Source organism: Pseudophryne corroboree, chromosome 2 (genome assembly GCF_028390025.1).
Source record: "Pseudophryne corroboree isolate aPseCor3 chromosome 2, aPseCor3.hap2, whole genome shotgun sequence".
Taxonomy (NCBI): domain Eukaryota; kingdom Metazoa; phylum Chordata; class Amphibia; order Anura; family Myobatrachidae; genus Pseudophryne; species Pseudophryne corroboree.
In genome coordinates this window covers 513,642,718-513,661,574 of record NC_086445.1, presented here as the reverse complement: position 1 = coordinate 513,661,574, position 18,857 = coordinate 513,642,718, and the positions used below count along the sequence as shown (strand labels likewise).

General features: G+C 46.4%; 1 protein-coding gene across 1 annotated transcript in view; it reads right to left on the bottom strand.

Annotated features, from left to right (window-relative positions):
* Positions 1–7,045: 7,045 nt before the first annotated feature.
* The window catches only part of MFSD2A (MFSD2 lysolipid transporter A, lysophospholipid), a 37,384-nt gene continuing 25,572 nt past the window's right edge, over positions 7,046–18,857 (bottom strand). The window contains exons 9-14 of the mRNA XM_063954090.1: positions 17,819–17,902; positions 17,192–17,275; positions 16,801–16,913; positions 15,222–15,365; positions 14,090–14,266; positions 7,046–7,945 (exon numbers count right to left, since the gene is read on the bottom strand). Of these exons, the coding sequence (XP_063810160.1) occupies positions 7,891–7,945; positions 14,090–14,266; positions 15,222–15,365; positions 16,801–16,913; positions 17,192–17,275; positions 17,819–17,902 (657 nt within the window). The 3' untranslated portion in view covers positions 7,046–7,890. The remainder of the gene's footprint in view (positions 7,946–14,089; positions 14,267–15,221; positions 15,366–16,800; positions 16,914–17,191; positions 17,276–17,818; positions 17,903–18,857) is intronic.

Here is an 18,857-nt window from a genome sequence, read left to right as displayed (position 1 = left end):
AATTACGTGAGAATGTCAACACGCTGCAAGGTCGGTTGACGACGTGAGACGGCCGACAAACTATTAGTACCGGTCCAGGCGTCTCAGAAACACCGTCAGGGGCGTTAAAAACGCCCATTTACCTCAGTCGGTCGACACAGACACAGACACGGACACTGAATCCAGTGTCGACGGTGAATAAACAAACGTATTTCTCATTAGGGCCACACGTTAAGGGCAATGAAGGAGGTGTTGCATATTTCTGATACTACAAGTACCACAAAAAAGGGTATTATGTGGGAGTGAAAAAACTACCTGTAGTTTTTCCTGAATCAGATAAAATAAAATGAAGTGTGTGATGATGCGTGGGGTTACCCCGATAGCAAATATTGGCGTTATACCCTTTCCCGCCAGAAATTAGGGCGCGTTGGGAAACACCCCTTAGGGTGATAAGGCGCTCACACGCTTATCAAGTGGCGTTACCGTCTCCAGATACGGCCGCCCTCAAGGAGCCAGCTGATAGGAAGCTGGAAAGATATCCTAAAAAGTATATACACACATACGGTGGTTATACTGCGACCAGCGATCGCCACCAGCCTGGAGATGCAGTGCTGGGTTGGCTTGGTCGGATTCCCTGACTGAAAATATTTTATTCATATAGAGCATTTAATAGGATGCATTCTATATATATGTACGTGAGATGCACAGAGGGATATTTGCTCTCTGGCATCAAGATAAGTACGTTGTCCATATCACCCAGAAGATGTCATGGACACGACAGTGGTCAGGTGATACAGATCCCATACGGCACATGGAAGTATTGCCGTATAAAGGGAAGGAGTTAGTTGGGGTCGGTCCATCGGACCTGGGGACCACGGCAACAGCTGGGAAATCCAACCTTTTTACCCCAAGTTACATCTCAGCTGAAAAAGACACCATCTTTTCAGCCTCAATCCTTCCTTTCCCATGAGGGCATGCAGGCAAAAGGCCAGTCATATCTGCCCAGACATAGAGGTAAGGGAAGTAGACTGCAGCAGGCAGCCCCTTCCCAGGAAAAGAAGCCCTCCACCGCGTCTGCCAAGTCCTCAGCATGACGCTGGGGCCATGCAAGCGGACTCAAGGTGGGGGGGTAGTCTCAAGAGTCTCAGCGCGCAGTGGGATCACTCGCAGGTTGACCCCTAGATAGTACAAGTATTATCCCAGGGGTACAGATTGGAGAGTCGAGACATCTTCTCCTCGCAGGTTTCTGAAGTCTGCTTTACCAACGGCTCCCTCCGACAGGGAGGCAGCATTGGAAACAATTCACAAGCTGTATATCCAGCAGGTGATAATCAAAGTACCCCTCCTACAACAAGGAAAAGGGTATTATTTTTCCACACTATATTGTGGTACTGACGCCAGACGGCTTGGTGAGACATAGTCTAAACTGAAATCTTTGAACACTTACATAAAAGGTTCAAATCAAGATGGAGTCACTCAGAGCAGTGATAGCGAACCGGAAAAAAGGGGACTATATGGTGTCCCTGGACATCAAGGATTACCTCCATGTCCAAATTTGCCCTTCTCAACAAGGGTACCTCTGGTTCGTGGTACAGAACTGTCAATATCAGTTTCAGACGATGCCGTTTGAATTATCCACGGCACCCCGGGCCTTTTACCAAGGTAATGGCCGAAAAGATGTTTCTTCAAAGAAAAAAGGCATCTAAATTATCCCTTACTTGGACGATATCCTGAAAAGGGCAAGTTCCAGAGAACAGTTGGAGGTCGGAAGAGCACTATCTAAAGTAGTTCTACGACAGCACGACTGGATTCTAAATATTCCAAGAATCGCAGCTGTTTTCCGACGATACGTCTGCTGTTCCTAGGAATGATTCTGGGCATAGTCCAGAAAAAGGTGTTCCTCCGGGAGGAAAAAGCCAAGGAGTTATTCGACCTAGTCAGAAACCTCCTAAAACCAGGCCAAGTATCAGTGCATCAATGCGCAGGAGTCCTGGGAAAAATGGTGGCTTCTTACGAAGCGATTCCATTCGGCAGATCTCAGGGGATTTGCTGGACGAATGGTCCGGATCGCATTTTCAGATGCATCAGCGGATAATCCTGTCTCCAAGGACAAGGGTGTCTCTTCTGTGGGGGCTGCAGAGTGCTCATCTTTTAGAGGGCAGCACACTCAGCATTCAGGACTGTGTTCTGGGGACCACGGATACCAGCCTGAGAGGCTGGGGAGTAGTCACACAGGGAAAAAAATTTCCAAGGAAGTGTGGTCAAGTCTGGAGACTTCTCTCCACATGAATATACTGGAGCTAAGGGCAATTTACAATGCTCTGAGCCTAGGAAGACTCCTGCTTCAAAGTCAACCGGTGCTGATCCAGTAGGACATCATCATGGCGGTCGCCCACGTTATCAGACGGGGCGACACAAGAAGCAGGAGGGCAATGACAGCAAGGATTCTTCGCTGGGCGGAAAATCATGTGATAACACTGTCAGCAGTGTTCATTCCGGGAGTGGGCAACTGGGAAGATTTCCTCAGCATAAATGAATTCCACCCGGAAAAGTGGAAACTTAATCTGGAAGTTTCCACATGATTGTAAACCGTTGGGAAAGACCAAAGGTGGTTATGATGGCGTCCCACCTGAAGCGCCAGGTCAAGAGACACTCAGGCAATAGCTGGGACGCTCTGGTAACACCGTCGGTGTACCAGTCGGTGTATGTGTTCCATCCTCTGCTTTTCATACCCAATGTATTGAAAATGATAGGAAGGAGAGGAGTAAGAACTATACTCGTGGCTCCGGTTTGGCCAAGAAGGACTTGGTTCCCGGAACTTCAAGAGATACTAAGAAGGGTCTTGATTCGGCAAGAACCGTGTCTGTTCCGGGACTTACCGCAGCTGCGTTGACGCCAAGGCGGGTGAACGCCGGATCCTAAGGGAAAGAGGCATTCCGGAAGAGGTCATCCCTACCCTGGTCAGAGCCAGGAAGGAGGTGACCGCACAACATTATCACCACTTAGGTGAAAATATGTGCCAGGGTGCGAGTCCAGGAAGGCTCCACGGAAGAATTTCAACTAGGTTGATTTCTACATTTCCTGCAAACAGGAGTGTCTATGGGTCTCAAATTGGGTCCATTAAGGTTCAAATTTCGGCCTGTTGATTTTCTTCCAGAAAGAAATTGGCTTCAGTTCCTGAAGTCCAGAAGTTGTTAAGGGAGTACTGCATATACAGCCCCTTTGATGTCTCCAGTGGCACTGGGCGATCTCAACGTAGTTTTGGGATTCCTAAAAAATCACATTGGTTTAAACAACTCAAATCTGTGGATTTGATATATCTCACATGGAAAATGACCATGCTGTTGGTCCTGGCCTCGGCCAGGCGAGTGTCAGTATTGGCGGCTTTATCTCACAAAGCCATATCTGATTGTCCATTCGGACAGAGCAAAGCTGCGGACTCGTCCCCAGTTTCTCCTTAAGGTGGTGTCAGCGTTTCACCTGAACCAGCTTATTGTGGTACCTGCGGCTACTAGGGACTTGGAGGACTCCAAGTTGCTGGATGTTATCAGGGCCCTGAAAATATAGTTTCCAGGTTGGCTGGAGTCAGGAAATCTGACTTGCTGTTTATCCTGTATGCACCCAACAATGCTGGGTGCTTCTGCTTCTAAGCAGTCGATTGCTCGTGGGATTGGTAGCACAATTCAACTTGCACATTCTGTGGCAGGCCTGCCACAGTCTAAATCTGTTAAGGCCCATTCCACAAGGAAGGTGGGCTCATCTTGGGCGGCTGCCCGAGGGGTCTCGGCATTACAACTTTGCCGAGCAGCTACGTGGTCGGGGGAGAACACGTTTGTAAAATTCTACAAATTTGATACCCTGGCAAAAGAGGACCTGGAGTTCTCTCATTCGGTGCTGCAGAGTCATCCGCACTCTCCCGCCCGTTTGGGAGCTTTGGTATAATCCCCATGGTCCTTTCAGGAACCCCAGCATCCACAAGGACGATAGAGAAAATAAGAATTTACTTACCGATAATTCTATTTCTCGGAGTCCGTAGTGGATGCTGGGCGCCCATCCCAAGTGCGGATTATCTGCAATACTTGTACATAGTTATTGCTAACTAAATCGGGTTATTGTTGTTGTGAGCCATCTTTTCAGAGGCTCCGCTGTTATCATACTGTTAACTGGGTTCAGATCACAGGTTGTACAGTGTGATTGGTGTGGCTGGTATGAGTCTTACCCGGGATTCAAAATTCCTCCCTTATTGTGTACGCTCGTCCGGGCACAGTACCTAACTGGAGTCTGGAGGAGGGTCATAGGGGGAGGAGCCAGTGCACACCACCTGATCGGAAAGCTTTACTTTTTGTGCCCTGTCTCCTGCGGAGCCGCTATTCCCCATGGTCCTTTCAGGAACCCCAGCATCCACTACGGACTCCGAGAAATAGAATTATCGGTAAGTAAATTCTTATTTTATTCACCGTCGACACTGGATTCAGTGTCCCTGTCTGTGTCTGTGTCGACCGACTAAAGTAAACGGGCGTTTTAAAACCCCTGACGGTGTTTTTGAGACGTCTGGACCGGTACTAATTGTTTGTCGGCCGTCTCATGTCGTCAACCGACCTTGCAGCGTGTTGACATTATCACGTAATTTCCTAAATAAGCCATCCATTCCGGTGTCGACTCCCTAGAGAGTGACATCACCATTACAGGCAATTGCTCCGCCTCCTCACCAACATCGTCCTCCTACATGTCGACACACACGTACCGACACACAGCACACACACAGGGAATGCTCTGATAGAGGACAGGACCCACTAGCCCTTTGGAGAGACAGAGGGAGAGTTTGCCAGCACACACCAAAAACGCTATAATTCTATAGGGACAACCTTATATAAGTGTTTTCCCTTATAGCATCTTAATATATATAAGCATATCGCCAAATTAGTGCCCCCCCTCTCTGTTTTAACCCTGTTTCTGTAGTGCAGTGCAGGGGAGAGCCTGGGAGCCTTCCCTCCAGCCTTTCTGTGAGGGAAAATGGCGCTGTGTGCTGAGGAGATAGGCCCCGCCCCTTTTTCGGCGGCCTCGTCTCCCGCTCTTAACGGATTCTGGCAGGGGTTAAATATCTCCATATAGCCTCCGGAGGCTATATGTGAGGTATTTTTAGCCAAAATAGGTATTCATTTGCCTCCCAGGGCGCCCCCCTCCCAGCGCCCTGCACCCTCAGTGACTGCCGTGTGAAGTGTGCTGAGAGGAAAATGGCGCACAGCTGCAGTGCTGTGCGCTACCTTTAGAAGACTGAGGAGTCTTCTGCCGCCGATTCTGGACCTCTTCTTACTTCAGCATCTGCAAGGGGGCCGGCGGCAAGGCTCCGGTGACCATCCAGGCTGTACCTGTGATCGTCCCTCTGGAGCTGATGTCCAGTAGCCAAGAAGCCAATCCATCCTGCACGCAGGTGAGTTCACTTCTTCTCCCCTCTGTCCCTCGTTGCAGTGATCCTGTTGCCAGCAGGACTCACTGTAAAGTAAAAAACCTAAGCTAAACTTTCTCTAAGCAGCTCTTTAGGAGAGCCACCTAGAATTGCACCCTTCTCGGCCGGGCACAAAAATCTAACTGGCTTGGAGGGGGGTCATAGGGGGAGGAGCCAGTGCACACCACCTGATCGGAAAGCTTTACTTTTGTGCCCTGTCTCCTGCGGAGCCGCTATTCCCCATGGTCCTTTCAGGAACCCCAGCATCCACTAGGACGATAGAGAAATATAGAATATTGGGGACACTGATTGGAGGGGTTCAGAAGTCCTGTAAAGGGACATTATACAGAATGTAACTAACGTAGGTGAATTATTTGCATAAAAGATAAGTCAAAATGGAGCAAGTGCAATTTAAGATTACTAAAAAACAATTTTAAAAACCAGCATGGCAAAAGACCACATGCAAAGTGTTTCTTTAAAGAATAGACTATGCCAGAATTGATCAAATGCCAACATTACAGTTCAGGTTTTAAGGATATCCATGCATAAGTTGAGATGGTTAAATTAAATTGACTGAGGTACTTATTAAGTCACCTGTGCTCAAGCATGGGTTTCCTTAAAAGCTGGACGATAATGGCAGAGTTTGGGAAACTCTGTCTATGCAATATGTTTAGATATTTAGTGCAGGCCTGGCCAACCGTGGCTCTCCAGCTGTTTTAAAACTACACATCCCAGCATGCCTCTCCACAGTTTTAGCATGACCTAATAGCAAAACTGTGGCAGGTCATGCTGGAAATTGTAGTTCAACAGCTGGAGAGCCACATGTTGGCCAGGCCTGATTTAGGCTAGACCCTGCCCACAAGAGAATATATTTTTAACCTTTATTACACTTCAAGGAGTTGTAAATGACATAGGAAACATCGGTACTCAAGTTAGTAAAGATGGATCATCAGTACCCTGGCAGGAAACAGAAGTTTTATTAGCACTTAATAGTCATTACTAAAGAAGTCTATTGGCGTTTGCACATTTTCACAGAGACCATGGAAAAGTTATTAATAAAATAAAAAATCTAGGTTGATACCTACATTTCATCCATATCCAATACACGGCACAGCTACTTTAAACATGAAGAAAAAAGAATTACAACTGTACATCCGGACGTTCATGGCTCATATAGAAAGAAATACTAGATTTGTGCTACATGGATGCTTTTGCATTACCACTACTCCTGCCTCGTGAACACCTATTCCAGAGTGTGCACAAATGGCACTGTGCAGATTTTTTTTCCTTTTACAGAATGGGTTTAGGTGACCTTAACACACATTACTTCATTTTAGGTTTAGTAGTTGTTTAAACCTATTGTAGTCTAACATAAACTCACCTTTGCTACCACCTCCCTATAATGAGGCAGACAAGCCGCAGGAGGTACAGCATGCATATTACATTGCCAGAACTGGGATTAGATTTTTCATTAACTATAACTGTTATGATAGGTCTCTATAGCAACAATAAGAAATCACCACATACCACAGTGCATTTATAAATTGAAACCATACATTTTGCCAGAGCAAGTATTCAGCCTTGAAAGTTGAAACATCATCCACAAACCACATAAATCAATAGCCGATTCGTAAACATTTATGATTTCAACAATAAATAAATAATAAAGTATTGAATAAAATAAAATAAATAAAACGTTGTTTACTCCATAGCAGCATATTACAGATGTATCATTGTATAAGTTGCTTAAGTGAAGATAAACATTTGAAAATTTGTGATTTGGCCACTATTGTATTGGATCCTATGGATGATTTCTATATTACCTTGTGATCAGTATGGGAACTCCTACTCATTACTAATTCCAAATATACAAAAACAGGTCCTATGTGCACAATACATTTTACAGAGAAAAGAAGCAAAATAATACTTCCTAAAAATGGTATATTATGTTTATGTGACAACACATTGTTATTTATATAATACACACATGTATGTACATAGCAAACATATCATATACAGCAATTTATACATTATAAATACAAACAGCCATATTTTCTTACAACCACATACATAAATTAAATCTCAGTGTTTGGCGATTAGCAGGTAGCAGGCACATGGTGTACAACCTGCCAAGACATAACTTCCGGGTCACTTGAACAGTATCAGTCTCAACTTCATTTCTGTTTCCAAAAGTTTGTGATTAAGTCCTTATGTACAAAAAAAACCATTCAGCAAGTTTATCGATTAACCCTATGTTAGTGAAAAGATCAGTAGGATTGCAGCATCTGTTGTGTGCCAAGCGCAGATAGCACCAAGGTGGCGATACACGCCCCCAGAAGAAAGGCGCATGGTTTTAAGAGCACAGTGTGTAAGTCTTTCATGGGTTGGTACCAGCCCCCTTTTGTGGTAAACCGAATGTCTCTACTGCTCCATCATGTGAACTTTTGCAAGTTGTTCTGCCTTCGTCATACATTGCTTGCTAGCTCTATGGAGTCGGAATCAGAGTCCCGGTCGTTATCTCTGAGGAACACAAAGAGATCGTGTCAGTGACTACAAGAACATATGTACACTTGTGCAACTCAGACATACGTGCTCACTATATGGATACATTCAAAAGTGATGTGGCTTCCCCTATATATCTCTCTTCATTGTCTTATTTATCAACTATTTCACTTTTCACTACCCGATGCTTTGTACAACCCAATACCGCTACATTCTCTGCGAGACCCATCATTTCCTGCTATACTCTCTAAGACCCATTTACTTTAGGTGGTCTCCTCTTCTCAACACTATTACTATATCTTTCCACAAAAGTGCTTATCCCCTATAGTGTCATTAAGGGGATCCGGTCTGAAGATCGACAGTGTCTAGGTCGACAATGTTTAGGTCGACCACTAAAGGTCGACAGTCACTAGGTCGACATGGATGGAAGGTCGACAGGGTTTCTAGGTCGACATGTGCTAGGTCGACAGGTCTAAAGGTCGACATGAGTTTTTCACATTTTTTGGAATTTTTTCATACTTAACGATCCACGTGGACTACGATTGGAACGGTAAAGTGTGCCGAGCGAAGCGGTAGCAGAGCGAAGGCACCATGCCCGAAGCATGGCGAGCGAAGCGAGCCATGCGAGGGGACGCGGTGAACTAATTTGGGATCCCGGTCACTCTACGAAGAAAACTACACCAAAAAAAAAAACAAAAAACCTCATGTCGACATTTAGACCTGTCGGCCTAGCACATGTCGACCTAGAAACCCTGTCAACCTTCCATCCATGTCGACCTAGTGACTGTCGACCTATATAGTGGTAGACCTAGACACTGTCGATTTGATGAACCACACCCGTCATTGAGATATTACTCCATGCTGCTGCGCTTTTAGGACCTCTTTCCCCCAAAACTACTGCATCCTATTTACATGCACTAAATCAAAGACTTCAATGCCCATAGGGTGCAGTAGAGACCACCATTTCATGTCTCTCACAATGTGAGGTCAATCTAATTAGCCGCAATATACAAAAAAAGAATAACCCGCTCCCTGAGACTGCAGCTAAGGTCCACACTCAGGGGTACCACCCCCCTACACTATACAGACAATACAATACAAAAGGAGAGTGCTGTCTCTTGATAGATGAGGTAAAGTTCTCTTCTCTAGCTCTGGTGGTCATCCTGATAGGGATCCATAATTTCTCAGAAGCAAAAGGAGGAACAAGACAAAGTATTATTCCAATACCAAATTTCTATTGATATCAGTTTCATCCAAAACTCACCTAAATGAAGTGAGATGTGTGTACATAAAAGTTTATTTTCAACATTCAAGAAAAGACCTCTATAGAATATAATTAAGGATATCTGTCCACCCGCAAGATCAACCCTCAAGTAAAACACTCACCCGGGACCAGGTGTAGTGCCTTCCCCAAAAGGTATCTTTGTGGTGGCGGTTGTTTGTAATCCTCAAAAAAATGTTTTATTTTTTTGGATTCACCATGAGACTGATTTGGAATAAAAAATCTTTTTTGGAGGATTACGATCAACCTTGTTTTGTTATTGGAGGAACACACTAGGAATAGAGAGCCCATCCCCACAAAAATACCTTTTGGGGAACGCCTACACCTGGTCCCAGTGTTTTACTTGAGGGTTGATCTTGCGGGTGGACAGATATCCTTAATTATATCGTATAGACAGGGCTTAAAGTGGTCCTGGAGAGGTGGGGGAACTCATCTTCCCCACAACCCCTCCCCCTTAGCGCACGCCTTCGGCGCGCGTGCCGCAAAAAAGGGTGTGGTTTCATAAGGAAGGGGCGTGGCCACACAAAAGTACCCCAAATTCAAAATAATGCCTCACTGTAGCACAATCTTATTCACATTGCCCGCCCCACATGCTTACAGAATGCCCCCAGTAGTGCTCACCATTAAATAAGTAAACATATATATATATCTCATGTTTCTCCAGCAGAACTCAATAAGGACAAGAGTCGGCTTTAGTGACTAAAGCCAACTCTTGTCCTTATTGTGTGCCGCTGGAGAAACATGTATGCCTAAATAATGATAAAGAAAGCACACTCACTCACATGACCTGACGGCGGGCGCAGCAGGAGAAGGGCACAGGAATGTGCAGCAATAAATGTAGGGCACCTGTGGGGGGTGCGCACACCTATGATCCTATGCATGTGTGCGGGGGGACCCACTGTCACGGGCTCCGGCGGTCCCATTACGCTGTGCTGCGGGGAGACAGATTTGCCGGTCCCAGTATCCGTATAGGGGAAGGGGCTGCGCTTTTGAATCTAGCGCCGATTGCGCACCAATCACGTATCGCGGACTGTTAGCCAATGAGAAACTGCCACTAGGCAGCTTCTCATTGGCTGGAGGTCCGCGAGCCGTGATTGGCTCACGCCAGCTTTTGAAATAGCCGCCCCTTCTTTTAATTGGATCTGCAGCTGGTCCGCGAGCCGGGATTGGCTGGCGGACGCTGCAAACTTTACAATGCAGCCGTGACCTGATGCTGTGGCCGGACGGAGGCGGAACTGGTTCCGCCTGCAATTAGAGGTGACTGAACGCAGTTCCGCCCCGTTCCGGCCCACTTTAACCCCTGCCTATAGAGGTCTTTCCTTGAATGTTGAAAATAAACTTTTATGTACACATCTCACTTTGTTGAGGTGAGAGTGTTTGGATGAAACTGATATCATTAATAAAAATTTGGTATTGGAACAGTGGCGTAACTAGAAATTTTTCTCCCCCAAGCCAAAATATCCTTCAGCGCCCCCCCCCCCATACCCCCCGTAATTGGCACTAGCAAAGGTAGAAAAATGCGTGCGCCGCAGGCGCGCGCCGGCAAAAAGGGGGTGTGGCTTTGTCAAAATGGGCGTAGCGTTGCGTGGAGGGCGTGGCATTGCAGGAAAAGACTACCTTATACCCCAGTTATGCAACCTGCACGCCCAGACGTTGGCCACCACAGGAAAGAAAAAAAATCCTGATTCATGCCCCTTACATTATTTGTCATTTTTCCTCCTTATAGTAATGCCCAGTATACATTATTCCACATACTGCAATGGCCCTTAGACATTATTCCACACACAATAATGCACATGACACAATATGCACACACTGTAATGCCCCAGACACATTATGCCACACACCGTAATGCCTGTGACACATTATGACAGGAATCGCAATGCCCGTTATACATTATGCTACACACTGCAATGCCCCTGATACATTATAGCACATACAATGTCTGTGACACATTATGACAGGAATCGCAATGCCCGTTATACATTATGCTACACACTGCAATGCCCCTGATACATTATAGCACATACAATGTCTGTGACACAGTATGACAGGAATCGCAATGCCCGTTATACATTATGCTACACACTGCAATGCCCCTGATACATTATAGCACATACAATGTCTGTGACACAGTATGACACATACCACAATGATCCTGAGACATTATACCACATACCACAATGCCCGTGATATAGTATACAACACACCGTAATGCCTGATACATTATGACACACACCGCAATGTCCGTGATACATTATGCCACACACCATAATGCCCATTACACATTAAGTTCTACAGTAAGGCTTCTAATTACTTTTAAATTACCTGCTCGTTGCCAGGGGTTTCATGCTCTTGGTTCCATGCACGGTGCCAGGGGTTTTCATGCTCAGGGTGTCATGCTTGTTGCCAGGGGTTTCATGCACTGGGTGTCATGCTCGTTGCTAGGGGGTAGTGCTTGTTGCTAGGGCCATGCTCCCAGTGCCACATATGCCCCCAGTGCCAGATATTCCCCCACAGTGCCAGATATTCCCCCACAGTGCCAGGTACATGCCCCCGGTGCCACATATACCCCCCCCCCCCAGTGCCACATATGCCCCCTCAGTGCCTGCTCCCCCCAGTGCCAAATATTCCCCCACAGTGCCACATATGCCCCCTCAGTGCCTGCTCCCCCCAGTGCCAAATATTCCCCCACAGTGCCAGGTATATGCCCCCAGTGCCAGATATTCCCCCACAGTGCCAGGTATATGCCCCCAGTGCCAGGTATTCCCCCACAGTGCCAGGTATATGCCCCCAGTGCCAGATATTCCCCCACAGTGCCAGGTATATGCCTCCAGTGCCAGATCTTCCCCCCACAGTGCCAGGTATATGCCCCCAGTGCCAGATCTGCCCCCACAGTGCCAGGTATATGCCCCCAGTGCCAGATCTGCCCCCACAGTGCCAGATCTTCCCCCCACAGTGCCAGGTATATGCCCCCAGTGCCAGATCTTTCCCCCCCCACAGTGCCAGGTATATGCCCCCAGTGCCAGATCTTTCCCCCCCCCCCACAGTGCCAGGTATATGCCCCCAGTGCCAGATCTTTCCCCCCCCACAGTGCCAGGTATATGCCCCCAGTGCCAGATCTTTCCCCCCCCCACAGTGCCAGGTATATGCCCCCAGTGCCAGATCTTTCCCCCCCCCCCCACAGTGCCAGGTATATGCCCCCAGTGCCAGATCTTTCCCCCCCCACAGTGCCAGGTATATGCCCCCAGTGCCAGATCTTTCCCCCCCCCCACAGTGCCAGGTATATGCCCCCAGTGCCAGATCTTTCCCCTCCCACAGTGCCAGGTATATGCCCCCAGTGCCAGATCTTCCCCCCACAGTGCCAGGTATATGCCCCCAGTGCCAGATCTGCCCCCACAGTGCCAGGTATATGCCCCCAGTGCCAGATCTCCCCTCCCCCCCCCCCCCCCCCCACAGTGCCAGGTATATGCTCCCAGTGCCAGATCTGCCCCCACAGTGCCAGATCTGCCCCCACGGTGCCAGGTATATGCCCCCAGTGCCAGATCTTTCCCCCCCCACAGTGCCAGGTATATGCCCCCAGTGCCAGATCTTTCCCCCCCACAGTGCCAGGTATGTGCCCACAGTGCCAGATCTTTCCCCCCCACAGTGCCAGGTATATGCCCCCAGTGCCAGATCTTCCCCCCGTGCTAGATCTGCCCCCACAGTGCCAGGTATATGCCCCCAGTGCCAGATCTGCCCCCACAGTGCCAGGTATATGCCCCCAGTGCCAGATCTGCCCCCACAGTGCCAGGTATATGCCCCCAGTGCCAGATCTGCCCCCACAGTGCAAGGTATATGCCCACAGTGCCAGGTATATGCCCCCAGTGCCAGATCTGCCCCCCACAGTGCCAGGTATATGCCTCAAGTGCCTGCTCCCCCGGCCCCCCCCCCCCATGTGTTGGAGGGACACGGAGCGCATCGCGCGTCTCTCCTGTGTCCCTCCTGGCTCTCCCCCGCTGGTCTAATAAAGGAAGTGCCGGTTCGTGAGCCAATCAGAGCTCACGAACGGCACTTCCTTAGACCGGCCGGGGGAGAGCCAGGGAGGGACACAGGAGAGACGCGCGATGTGCGTTCCGTGTCCCTCCAACACAGCAGGGAGGGAGAGGAGACCGCAGATTTACATGCGGACGCTCGTCCGCATGTCAATCTGTTCTAAGTCAGTGGCGCCCCCGCAGCCCCTCGCCCCCAAGCCACCGCGAGGACTGCGGGGGCAGTAGTTACGCCACTGGAATAATACTTTGTCTTGTTCCTCCTTTTGCTTCTAAGAAATTATGGATGCCCATCAGGATGACCACCAGAGCTAGAGAAGAGAACTTTACCTTATCTATCAAGAGACGGTGCTTATCTGGACCACTCTCCTTTTGTATTGTCTAATTAGCCACGATGATCTCGCAGGAGCGAGACATCACGGCAACAGCCGCACTTTACGGCGCCCCGAATGCGCACAAGTGTGCATACCACCCCATAGAGGTCTGAGCAATTTTGTGCGAACTGGAGCGGATTTCAGCACACGAAGGGTGCGAGATCGGGTGCTGTAGCAAGCGTTGAAATGCCTCGGCAACGGCACATCGCACCCTTTGTGGCTAATTGGATCGAACCCTATGAGACCAGTGTCTTATTCTAGGGCCATTAAAAATACAGTAGAAATATGATCTTTAAATGTCTCCATTTGCCTGCCTTGCCATCAGTCTTATGTACTTCATAAACTGTTTCACATCTGCAACTGTTTTATGGTCTTCAAAAAAACAAAAAACAACCCTACAGCTCTATCTAAAGTCAGGCAATAATGTAACATTTAATGGAAATTATTTATACATGAAATGAATGGATGTCCTCACCTGATGAGCTGCAGTGCTTTCTTATTCTCTCTTCTCTTCTCTTCATTTATTGGATACAGTTTAAACAGTAAGAGCCCCACAAGTATCAACAAAATAGGAGCCGCACACACCAACAACTTCAGCGTCACATTCACCTCTTCTGGCTGGCTGCAGCCACGGGTCCGGTAGCCTGCAAAACTGGTTTTAAGACTGCAATGAGTGAATGGGCCAAGGATTCCATGTGTAAAAAGTACAGAACAACAAAAAGCATCAGGAATCATTATTCTCTTTCTCTCCGTTCCCAACTGTGGAGTATGGGACGGATTCACAGATGGATGCAAACTTGGTTTTTACGCATCCGAGGTTTTATCAGACAGCGCATACGTCTAAGTAGCACTGTGCCACAATGGTCTTGCAACAGTGTCGTAGTGAGGATTACTCGCAAAGTGAATGACATCTCCGGCATTTTACTTACTGCGGCCATAGGGCTACGAAGGGGGACATTTACGAAGCAGTGATAAGAGCGGAGAAGTGAGCCACTGGAGAAGTTGCCCCATCAACCAATCAGCAGCTCTATATAAAATTTTATAGTATGCAAATTATAGATGCTACTTCGGTGCTGATTGGTTGACATGGGCACTTCTCCACTGGCTCACTTCTCCGCTCTTATCACTGCTTAGTAAATGTCCCCTAAAGTTCAATAACCGAATCATCTGCAACCGAAGCGTTGTCTTCATGTGCAGCCTCTGTACAGATGGAGCCTTCCTTATCTTGGCTCCACGAGGCGCAAGTGTGCACTCCCGGCGTGACTTGGCGATCCGTCCGCCTAGTCACGCCGGGAGTGCACGAGCCGCTTCCCATTGTAAGCTTCTCTGTAAGGGCACGTGCACCCGTCCAGACAGACGCTCACAGTGACTAGGTGCGCCCAGGCAGGCACGCCTAGTCACAGATGGAGCCTGGATAACTGAGGCTCCATCTGTAAGTTGCAAAGCCGCCGGTGGGCTTCTCAATATAAAATCCAGGTTGTTGCGGCATTTGCATAATTTTTCACAGTCACTACGTACACATTTACAGCATTAGCATACATCTCTGAATCAGGCCCCATCTTTCATGATCTGTTAATGGGCTCACATCCAGGACTTATCATACTTACTGCAGGCCGAGTGTAGAAATGCCCAATGACACACCAGAAGCAAATTTGGTGAAGAATACATAAAAAGAGAAGAAAATGGCCTCGTGTCCAGGAGAATCTGGGTATTTTAAAGTAAAGTCATCAATGACATCTGGAAGCATGGACCTGATGGTAAGTAAAAGACAGAAGATGATGTGATATTTAGATATAAGTAGTAAGGCCAGCACATACATTCTCAGAAAGTTTCATTTCAAATGTTTGTTCTTGTGTTATAGAAGTGCTGAATATTACAGACATCTTTAACATTTAAATGTTTATTATATACCTGCCCCTGGTAGCCTTTTTCCTATTAAGTACAGCTGTTATTGGTTTACAAATTTAGCAGCCATCATGCAAAATACCATATGTGAGGTCTCACAAGCGAGTTCAAGATGCAATGGGATCTTTTAAACTGGCTACAAATCCTAATAACCAATACTGATAGAGTATACTAGGAGATGTTCTCACTGCTGTCCTTCTGTTTAACACTCATGTCACTTGAAGCGATAACCCTAAACTTCTGATATGAAACAGTATTACCATTCATTATAGGCACTGCTTTTGGATTTATAATCTAGTCTACAAAATTGTATGTTTTTAGGAGTTAAACTTTATACAGGTTTGTCCATGTCTAAATTCTATTTAAATGACCTGTGTATTACACTTAATCCTGATACGAGATTATTCAGGTTATAATTCTTTGGGTTGTATTCAAATGATATATCATGCCCAATCTCCTTTCTAAGGTGATCCCTGTTATCGCTCATATCGCGCCCATAGTAATCAGGTTTAGCTGTGTAAAGGGTTGGGCGCCCTCACTACCCCGGAGCTGGCGAGCTGAAATGATTATACCACTCCCGTCAGCAGAAACAGAATGGGTGTGGAAGGGGGTGAAAAGAATTGAATACCACCCTTAGTGTCACCTACAAAAAGGCAATCACCTTGCAGACAACCAGTAATAAAAAAAAATAAAAAAAATGGCCGGTATGTAAAGAAGTCCGAGTTTGGCGGCCATGCAGGATGCTGGCCGAACTTGGAAGTTTTTTTCAAAGGGGCAATCATGTACAAAGCTAAACCATGCCTTGTACATGATTGCCCCTTTAAAAAAAAACAAAAAAAAACATCCGAGTTCAGCCGGCATCCCGCACGGCCGCCAAACTCAGACTTCATTACATCCCGCCCAGTATGTAGCACTGGACCCTGACGTATTTACCAAACATCACCCCAGTCACTCGCTAAAACCTAGGCAATCTAGATCCATCTTCCCATTCAATTAAAAAAAAAATAATAATAATAATTAAGGTTGTACAATGTATATCCAACTACATTGGATTTCTTGTTGGTGGTTCCTGTCAAAATCTTATTTTTGTTGGGTAACTAAGAGACATACTGTAGATAAACAGATAGGGAAGATCTCTGGCTGTAGCATACCTAACGTTAGTGAGGTACCCGACATATGGAATGTTGAGAAACTGGGGAAAGGACCATAAAGAAACACACTAGGGAATATATGGGATGATAGAAAACTACAGATAGGAAATCTGGAACTAGAAACACTCACCAGGGCAGAAGAAATGCTGCGGCGACACTGAGTCCAGCTGCAACTGCCACAATGTAGGTAACTATGAGATTGATTTCCACCACACCAGCAACAATCAAGAAAGGGATAACAGACTGTAGAGGGAATAAAAACATCCTACATCATTAGGACACTTCAATATTTATGCGGCTACAGATAAAACAAACGCATTTCTATATAGCTGTCTCACAATAGATAAGTCAAAAGAATGACTAGCCAGACATCTTTCCTTTCAATCCTGTAAGTATCCACTAGAAGGCAGCAAAAGCTCAGCACAGCCAAGATACCAGACATGCCATTACTTCTATGTGCCAAGTACACCGTCACTCCTTCCATGCCTCTAGTTAGTTGCATTGTCCCTACTTTTACTCACCGATATCCCAAAATAGACTGCAGTTTTCTTTCCAAAGCGAGTCAGGAACCACTGCCAGAATGGTACCGTCAGAGTAGCAGAAACCTGTGAGAGGGATAAAAATGAATTAAAGTTAATTAAAACGGACATTTAAAAAATAAATAAAAAAAATCCTACTTCTGCTATGTATTGAGGGGGGGGGGGGGGGGGGGGGGAAGGGTGAGAAATTGGCAAAATAAGAGAGAAAAGGGAAGGATTTGTGTTAAACACAGTGACGGGGAACCCAGGCTTCTTCCATCTGCCAGGGAGGGAAGGGACATGGGACACGGGCATAAATATTATGTTCAGCAGCTCACAATAGCTTTCTGTCTCCATGCTGAGGGAACAAAAGCAGCTTTGTGCACTGATCTTTGAAAGTTAAATAACTTTATAATGTAACAATATGCAGTTACATTCGTGACCAGCATAACCAGTCACTGATGTATTCCATGCAGTAGAACACCAGGCGTATTGGTGCTTTTCCCATGTAACATTAGTATAACTATGTGCCCAGATTTGCATATGAGAGGCTGGCAGCGTGGCCTGGCGAGAAGGAAAGCCCTGACCGTTATATAAAGCTTTCCCACAATCACAAGATTCCATACTCACCATTACAACCAACAGGATATTCTGAAAATCCTTGGGAAAATTAAGTGTATATGACAAAAACAGGGCAAAGTTTCCCTCCAAAAGCTGGAATACAAAAGTAATATGGGAAAGGTTAATAACATCAGTGCTGTCATGTCAAGGTTATGTGACAGTGTTTTACCTTAGGTGTATTTAATAATATGATACAAAGAGCAATGATGTAGTAATACAGTGTGTGTGTGTGTGTGTGTGTGTGTGTGTGTGTGAGATATATACACACACAATGTTATAACTGCCCTTTACACATCTACTTTTACTTGACATTTCAAACAACATCTGTACCAAACATATTTATACCTATGGTGAAGTACTGTATATATTTTCCCTTTTTTATGTGTGACTCCCTTTAAAGTTTTAATAGAAAGCATAAATCACAATAGACATTCTAATTCTAATGTAAATTCTAACAATACCCCATAATGACATAGTGAAAAAAGTTTTTTCTAGATTTTTGCTAATTAAAAATAAAAAAACTAAGAAAATCACATGTACATGAGTATTCACAGCCTTTGCTCAAAACTATGTTGCTGCACCTTTCGCAGCAATTACAGTCTTTTTGAATATGATGCCACAAGCTTGGCACACCTATCTTTGGCCAGGTTCGCCCATTCCACTTTGCAGCACCTCTCAAGCTCCATCAGGTTGGATGGGAAGCGTCGGTGCACAGCCATTTTCAGATCTCTCCAGAGATGTTCAATCGGAATCAAGTCTGGGCTCTGGCTGGGCCACTCAAGGACATTCAGAGTTGTCCTGAAGCCACTCCTTTGATATCTTGGCTGCGTGCTTATGGTCGTTGTCCTAGTGAAAGATGAACCGTCGCCCCAGTCTGAGGTCAAGAGCAGGTTTTCAACCAGGATGTCTCTGTACATTGCTGCATTCGTCTTTCCCTCTATCCGGACTAATCTCCCAGTTCCTGCCGCTGAAAAACATCCCCACAGCATGATGCTGCCACCACCATGCTTCACTGTAGGGATGGTATTGACCTGGTGATTAGCGGTGC